This window comes from Anopheles nili, chromosome X (genome assembly GCF_943737925.1).
Source record: "Anopheles nili chromosome X, idAnoNiliSN_F5_01, whole genome shotgun sequence".
Classification (NCBI taxonomy): Eukaryota; Metazoa; Arthropoda; class Insecta; order Diptera; family Culicidae; genus Anopheles; species Anopheles nili.
The window spans coordinates 13,210,291-13,218,897 of record NC_071293.1 but is presented as its reverse complement, the minus strand read 5'-3'; the positions used below and the strand labels follow the sequence as shown (position 1 = coordinate 13,218,897).

Sequence of the window (8,607 nt, the reverse complement as noted above, 5' to 3'; positions counted from 1 at the left end):
TTACAGTTTGCTACAAATGGTAGCGAATTCATAATATACAGTTACGGGCGCAGAATTCATCTTACCGTCGATTGTAACGTTTGTACTGGTCTTAAAATTATGCCATTATCAACGTGTTACCAGAGAGCGCACGCTCATTTGCATTAATCAAATGAAAAGTCGACCTGATACCGCAGATGCAAAGGGTAGCACAGCGAACTAATCAAGGGCAGTAACACCAACCCCCCAAAAGCCGCCCATTGGCCCACGGGGGCAATGTACTGTTCGAACGACAGCAAACATACCGTGCCAGGTTCGATCGGGGAAACGAAATTGCCCGCGATGAATCAGTGCCACCCTCACGATCTGTACGGTGAAAAGGAGTCAGAGTTGCATTTCTGGGAGGGCCGCCACGGGTCGCACCGCAACACAACCCCAGTTAGCACCGTGCTGCACTCACCCGAACCGACGATGGCGGAACACGAACCGAAGATACGGTTCCAGCAACGTCATCAGATCCAGGTTGGCCGAAGCCCAGTGGGGAGCGGCGGTCACCACGAAAGCAGCGACTCAACCACTGCCTCCAGCCCGGTGCTGCCCCATGGCAGGACATGCGGCGAGTTCCAGTCGTGCCATCACTCAACCAATGCTACAACCAACATCGCCGGTTTGCTGCCTGGAACGCAGCTCTACTCAGCACAATCGCTGCTAGCGGACGGCGAGATCGTGGTGTTTGATGATATCGAACCAAACTGGCCACCGGCGGCTCTCAACGGACCGGACATGTCGGTCTACATGGGCGGATCCACACCGGGCAAAGACACGAGCGGTGACAACTGTTCCCATAAAATCCAAACTATTATAGGTGAGTAGGTCAACTTCCGGTAACCAGTAGGTCCGTTTCGTACGATGGTTGGCTTATTTCTGCTCTAACCCAACCGTAGGAGGATTAACCATCGCCGAATACGAGGGCTCACCGCGGCGGTTCGGCTGCATCTACTCAAACTCGCAATACGCAGTTCCGGAGGGTGCATTTTCCGGTAAAACTGGCGGAAACCTACCCCGGCCCGGCTTTCCCAAGCGCGTGGCTAGTGTACAGCTTGAGTCGGAATCCCTAGATGACAGTCGGCCGAAGCTTATCGAGCTTGGCAAGAGCACCGAGTCGACTTTTTACGATCGAACTTCCGTCGATTGTACGTAGAGCCATGAAATGTCGGTCCATGTTCGGTGGTCGCTGACTTATGGGCACGGTTTTCCACCAATTGCAGGCAACAAGGCGGACTCGTACACGTTAGATACCAAATACTACAACTGCCAACGGGATGATGAGGATGACTGCGCTCCGGCCAGCAGTGGCCTCAAGTCGCACAACTTTGCGCTTTCTCCTGACACGGACTACAGGGCGGGCAGCGAACCGGGCTTTGGAGCGAACTTCCGCTACGCGCAAAACGACTACGGTATGTTTTTGTCACATTCCGTTTCACCAGCAGTTCCGTGCTAACAGAATGTCGCTTTTAGGTGGGCGGAAAGTCAACCCAAACGTTCCTGCCGACGTGTGCTCAAAGGAAATCCTCCACGAAACGTGTGTCGAGTACGAGGATATGTGCAATAGCATGCCGATACTGGAGGATGGTCTCTCGAGTGGGCACGCGTCCGACTCGGAGGGTAACACGTTGGCCAACAGCGGCTCGCTGATTGACGTGCGCAACGCGAACAGTTCGGCTGGAAGTCAGGAGCCTGCGTTGCAGCAACACCGGCATCATCACCGGGCGGATGAACGTGACGCTCGGAATGGCCCGAACGGGTGCGGAAATGATTGCCTGACGCGTAACATTCAGGATGCGTTGGATGATATTAAATCGACGCTACAGAACACGAAAACGCTGCCCGTGGTCGAGCGGCGGAAATCAGGACCGGAACAGCCGGGCCAAGCATTTCCGGTGTATGGCGATGCGTCGCCTGTTTGGGTGCTGAGGTTTGTGAACTTTGCTATTGGCTAGGACAAGTTATCTTGAACGTTTTGGATGGCATATTAACGCCATTATTTCTTCCCACTTTGGACCAATCACTTTGGACCAATCACTATGCCCTTGTCCATATCTTTAATCAGTTACACATTAATCGTTCAACTTGATGTAACTGGGCTCAGCCATTGCACCTCCTAAACATTACAGAAATCCTTCAGAAACATCCGTACATTCGTAGAATAGTTGCAAGCAAATGATGTAGTTTAACTTGCAGAAGATGATCCCCAATGTTTTCATTGACATGTTTGCCATGTTGTTGACTATCGTCTAATTACGCTGCACCGTCGTATCTACAGATGCTTAGACGAGGAACTGACTGATCTGGACGGTACTGTTCCGACGCAGCCTGCGTCGCGACTATCGGGAGCAGCTGATTTGGACGAGGAAACGGACACCGATCTGGAAACTGACCGGCTGTTAGGACACCAACAGGTTAGGGGTGAATTAAGCTATCCTGAGCATGTGGTAAGGACTGCTACAAGCGGAAGCGTTGAGGTTGGTGCGTAATCACACATCTCACACAGAGCTCCACGGATGGTACTGGGAAGGCGAAATCACCAAATACGGCAACAATGACCAAAATGAAGCGATACCACACCGCTATTCGGGCTGACAGCGCGACATACGTTCCTAGCGATATTACTCTAGAAAATGTACCGGTAAGAACGTGCTTCTTACTATGCAAATTTTTCGTATTCTTTAGTTTGAAATATACATTTACTTTTTTTGTAGGAAATCGAAAGCAAAGGAAGGCACAAAACCAGAGAAGGTAAGTTCATAAAGTGTGTAAATGTTTCGAAGTAAATTAGATGGGGTCCTCGTGCTGCTATATCAATTGATTGTTAGATCATTAAATACTAGTAAATATCAGTTAACTTGCGAACAAGGTTTTTCAGAGCTTAAAAACTTATATTGTATATTTTTTCCATGTCTGCCATGCGTATTACGTTCGTTTATTGTAAGTGATTGAATCCTTATCTATTGGCCCGTTTCGAAGGATAACAAATTACCACTTCAAGACTCCCAAAAACCTTAAAGTAATTGCTATGCCAGTACAAAATGGGTAGTTTGTTCTCTTTCGGATGTGCCCTATATACACCGGTTAGATGACGTCTTCACTTTCCATATGATATCCTAATCCGTTTTGCTTCGTTTATGCTCTCTATGCCACACGCCTTGTTTCGTCCAGGATTACTGGATCCGGCAGTACTCATCGAGGGTGTCTTGTTCCGGGCGCGCTATCTCGGCTCAACTCAGCTCGTCTGCGAAGGACAACCGACCAAATCGACCCGCATGATGCAGGCGGAAGAAGCAGTCTCACGGATCAAGGTACGGACGACTTTCGCTCCTTTTGCCACCCTTGTACATCCTACCATCATATCGCTTCGCGTGCCTCCCTCCCCCATTCCTTCACGTGTGTCCTTTAACATGCTGAACAGTGTAGTCCATTACTAACCGCCGAACGTGTGTTATTCTTCCTTTTCCTCCCATAATGTCTCTCGGCTTGCTAATGGCGTGCTAATCCAAACAATTGAAAAAAAAACAAATACTCAAAACCCACCACACTAAAACGCAAATACAAACGCATCTCTCACCCTTCCCCGGGCGGGGCGGTCCCTAGGCTTTGGTAAGATTGTGCACTACCCAATAAAACTATTGAACCTGAGCCATTGTCCTATTTGCCCCAGGCACCGGCGGGCGAGTCGCAACCGAGCACAGAGGTGGATTTGTTTATTTCGACAGAGAAAATCATGGTGCTGAACACGGACCTGAAGGAGATTATGATGGACCACGCGTTGCGGACGATTTCGTACATCGCCGATATCGGCCAGCTGGTTGTGCTGATGGCCCGTCGTCGGTTTGTGGCCACTGGTGCTTCGACCGACGGTCAGCAGTCGGTGGAGGCGAGTACGACCGCGGTGGCGGATGGATCAACGGCTGGAGCGAATCTGGATAGTAGCCCGAAGAAGCGGACTGGTCCGGCCACGGGAAACAGGACACCGAAGATGATCTGCCACGTTTTCGAGAGCGAGGAGGCGCAGTTCATCGCTCAAAGCATCGGGCAGGCGTTTCAGGTCGCGTACGTCGAGTTTCTGAAGGCGAACGGGATCGAGGACCATAGCTTCATGAAGGAGCTCGACTACCAGGAGGTGTTGAACAGCCAGGAGATCTTTGGTGATGAGCTGGAGATATTCGCGAAGAAAGAGCTGCAGAAGGAGGTGGTAGTTCCGAAGGCGAAGGGCGAGATCCTGGGCGTTGTGATCGTCGAGTCTGGCTGGGGTTCGATGTTGCCGACTGTAGTGATCGCGAACCTGGCATCGGCAGGAGCCGCAGCTCGATGTGGTCAGCTCAACATCGGCGATCAGATTATCGCCATCAACGGGCTGAGCCTAGTCGGATTGCCGTTATCTACCTGCCAGGGGTACATCAAGAACACCAAGAACCAGACGGTGGTCAAGTTCACCGTGGTGCCATGTGCGCCTGTGGTAGAGGTGAAGATCAAGCGACCAAACACCAAGTATCAGCTCGGGTTCAGCGTCCAGAACGGCGTGGTAAGTTGCTCGGTTGCGTGGTCTTATGATACTCTGCAGGCCAACTGATGATGCTGGATTAGATACTGATGGATCTTCTGTTTTGTTGCAGATTTGTAGCTTGTTGCGTGGAGGAATTGCTGAACGTGGAGGTGTACGTGTTGGTCACCGAATAATTGAAATCAACAACCAAAGCGTCGTTGCGGTGCCGCATGAGAAGATCGTGAATCTACTCGCAACATCTATCGGAGAGGTAAAGAGACTGGAGTTTATCAGCGCTGGCTGAGAGTCTTTCAGTTCGTTACAACCTTCTTCTATTCTACTCTTGTGACATCTTCCTCTAGATCCTGATGAAAACCATGCCGACATCGATGTTCCGGTTACTAACCGGCCAGGAGAATCCAATCTACATATGAAGAGCGAGCATACCCTTGACGCGCAACCGACCAGAGAGAGATTACGATAGATTTCGCTGTTACCCAGTATTGCTGATGGAAGCGTTCTTAATTAAGGACAAACATTGTTGACATTATTGTTCATTGAAATAAAGCAACCAACTCAAGCTTCCGTTTTTTCTTGAGTGTACCAAAACTAAAAGTATGAAAAGTATCGACAGATTTTATTTTTAAGGAACACATTACGACCAACAACAGCATAAAACGGAGTAAAAGAAAAAACAGATAAAGAAGCATTGGTTTTCTCGATTAAGACAAGAAAAAAACACGAATTTTACGTTTTCTCAGTTATTTATTCATGTACTGTGAGTAACAATCATGCTTTATTCAGTTTTATGTTCGATTTACACTTAAATCTAGCAGTTTTCATTTCGTGTTTTCGTCAAGAGCGCTTCCGTTTCCATTTTCCTCTTCTAACTCTTTTGTTTTTCTTTTTTATTCTACGTTTCCTCTTCGCGTCGTTTTTGCTACGGTGTGTCTAGTTTAACGTGTGGATTTCTTCTCTTATCGCTCCTTCTGCGTCTGCCCACAGCACCTGTCCCCAAAGCTCCCTTTTTTATAATTTTGTATGTGTGTCACTCTTGACATGGTTCACGGTGAACGAACAGCGCTAAAGAGAAGGCCACCGTGCAAGGACGCTCCGTTCACGCCGGAAGTGGTTTATTTTTTATGCGAACCGTGAGCACGATCAGTCGAACGGGTGAACATTAGGGACAAGCTGGAACCGTAAGCCAGCCACTAGGGGTTCCCGAACATCAAGCTTCCCGGAACATCGATAGGCTCCGAAAACACCAACCCCAATCATCGGATCCTCCCCGTTTAAGAGCTGATTTACCCTTAGAGCAAGTGCCGGAATGGGATCGGTGATAGTTGAGCGAGCTACAAGATTACTGTTTCCTTTTTTTCACATCGAAATGGATACGATTCATTAAAATGTGCCGGCTTTGACATCTAAACGACTTTTAATTACTTGTGTGTGCATGTGCGTTCGTTTGTATTTTACCAATAGTGAGTCGAGCTTTCGAGCAGTGTCAGGTGCACTGTTCTACCCAATCTTGTTTGGTATACGACAAAACAAACAAAATATGAGCACATATACTTAACACGTTGCGTACCGCGTCACCAAAATATGGGTGACGGCAAATTTTCAATAACGCCATGTCATCCATTTTTTAGGAGACGGCAAAAACGCTTGATTTTAAAATGCAATTTTTTTAATATTTAAAACAGCTATTATTCTTAAATATCAAACTTATGACCAAACAGAAATACGAATTCACGTTCTTCTTCTTCTTGGCCCGCTCATAAATGAGCACGTCGTGCTGACATGGCCAGGTTACCAATCCGTTTCCAGGAAACTCGGTCCAGGACTGCTCTCCTCCACCCCCGGCAGCACCCAATCTCGGACAGGTCCTGCTCCACTTGATCCAACCACCGAACTCGCTGCGCTCCTCTGCGCCTCGTGCCGAACGGGTCGCTGGCGAGCACATGACGGGTTCCTGGCGGGGCATGAGTCCAGCATCCTCATCACGTGCCCCAGCCATCGTATTCTTCCGGCCTTGGCCATCGTTAGAATGTCTGCTCCGCCATACAACTCAGCTAGTTCGTGATTCATTCTCCTTCTCCACACGCCCTGCTCACAAATACCGCCAAAGATAGTCCGTAGCACCCGCCGCTCGAAAATGGCGAGAGCGTTGGCGAATTGGGGGGAGGGAGAGATACCAGCGTCTGTTCTCCATGTCAGGGGCGGCTGGTTCTCTCTTTTGTCCTGGCTTCACACGGGACTTTAAACAGCTGTGAAGCGTAGGCCCTCCGACGAGACAGGGGATTGGGGAAGAGGCCTTGCAAGCCACCCTCAATTCAACCGCAACGAAAGGGAATCACGAATGCACGTTAAGAAAGCCAAAAAACATCACAAACCTAGAACGTGAAGAATTAGAGCCGGTGCAACCGTGGCTATGACGTATGAGCAAGAAACGTTTGAATCGAGCCAATATCTGGAAATTCCTTAAAAATACTTGGTACGCAAGGTGTTAAATTGCCGAAACATAAACGGATTTACGGAGACTGTTGGCTTCGTCATACAATGGTTCGCAAACTAGTACACTATTTCAGATAACCCGAAGTAGAACATGCCCATTTTTCTACCTTCATGGAGGGAATAAAAAGGAACCCCTTAAATAGTTGCCAATTGTCGATTTGCTGTAAAGCAGGTCTACCAAACTCATTTCCCTGACGGCTCACATTGTAGTTATTAGCGTTTTTCGCGAAGTCTAGCGATAGAATATCTGTGTTTAATCTTTACAGAACAAGAGACAGGAGCCATTTCCAGTCATTTTGGCTTAGTAGTATACCTCACTCCAAAATCATTTCTCATACGCTAAGGTATTGGATTTCAATTTTCAAAAACAAATATCCATCAATTCAACACACCTGCTGTACAGCAATAAGACGCACAACGAAATCGGAATTCAAGGGGGGGGGGGGGGGAGGGAGGAACGAACATCCTTTATTCATCATCGCATTTGGCTCTTGTTCGACGCTAGGTAGCACTTTTGGATTTAGAATAAATAATTACAGTGTATATATATGCATATCAAAACACCAAACTAAAATTACCAACCACACGCGCTGCCACAAATAAAATACAGGAAAAGAAACCAGGGATGGATGATAATAAGAGAGAGAGAGAGAGAGAGAGAGAGAGTGAAAAAAAGTAAAAAAGGATATAAATTTAAAAGTCACATACGATAAAAAAACGATCAGTGCCCACTAGCGGTCGCCAAATGAATGAAAATATCCTCCAAAATGGAGTCGAATGAATACCGCGTGGTGCCTCGTATGCTGCATTCTCGACGAACATTGTTGCTAGGCATCAACGCTGTAAATTACTCGCTATGCTAAGATTCGATTCGACCATAGACGCTCTGCTTTGCTTGCTCTGCCAATGCGCAGAAAAAAGAAGAGGTTGAACTGTACAAGAGCGCACAAGAACACCTGCTTGGCAACTGTATGCTCTCCCGGAGGTCCTTTTTGTCTCGTGTGAGCCACCTGCCTACAATGCGCTGGTAGGAAGCGATACCACGAGGAAAACACAGCTCGCTCCCATACCGAGCAGGACATTTCAGGTTGTGCATATTGTTCGTGAGCCCTCTGCAAATAGGCAGCCTGTTACAATAGCGATATAGCAACGCAACGTGTGTGTATGTGTGTGATGCTCGCGTACGACTCGGTGTTGCTTGTTTTGATCGGTTTAAATGTGGCCCATATATCGAATGAATCGAACTATAAGCCTGAGCAACCGAGTGCCAGTGGCCAAACTACCGTTGAATCCATCAAAAATTCTCCTCCGATCCACCGCATTCAACCTTCGATAGCTTTCTGATGAGAAAGCAAAACTAGAATAATACTAACCGCTAGTCAGAGTTGTAGTAATGATAGTGTTAATGAAATTAAAAAAAAAACATCTCTCGCTTGATGCGTTTTCGTCCCACCTTCCATTTTTCACTTTCCTTTCACGATTCCGACACACCGCGACCACCTCATCGGTCCGGCTTTCACGACCGATGAGCCCCCCCCCCCCCCGCAAACACCGACATACCTACCCGTCCGCTA

The 8,607-nt window shown here is 48.0% G+C and overlaps 1 protein-coding gene across 1 annotated transcript; it reads left to right on the top strand.

Moving 5' to 3' along the window:
• The first annotated feature begins 255 nt into the window (after positions 1–255).
• On the top strand, positions 256–5,118 carry LOC128728760 (amyloid-beta A4 precursor protein-binding family A member 2-like). Its single transcript, XM_053822403.1, has 11 exons — positions 256–844; positions 924–1,172; positions 1,248–1,397; positions 1,498–1,954; positions 2,303–2,471; positions 2,531–2,665; positions 2,739–2,775; positions 3,196–3,335; positions 3,695–4,558; positions 4,650–4,790; positions 4,882–5,118. The coding sequence occupies exons 1-11, from the start codon at positions 256–258 to the stop codon at positions 4,951–4,953; spliced, it is 3,003 nt and encodes a 1,000-aa protein (XP_053678378.1). The 3' UTR covers positions 4,954–5,118.
• The last annotated feature ends 3,489 nt before the right edge of the window (positions 5,119–8,607 follow it).

Excerpts from the sequence above, each read along its gene's own strand:
- LOC128728760 (XM_053822403.1), top strand. The coding sequence starts at position 256 with ATGTACTGTTCGAACGACAGCAAACATACCGTGCCAGGTTCGATCGGG. Across the intron at positions 1,955-2,302 it reads TCGCCTGTTTGGGTGCTGAG|ATGCTTAGACGAGGAACTGA; the intron begins GTTTGTGAACTT and ends TCGTATCTACAG. Across the intron at positions 3,336-3,694 it reads AAGCAGTCTCACGGATCAAG|GCACCGGCGGGCGAGTCGCA; the intron begins GTACGGACGACT and ends TATTTGCCCCAG.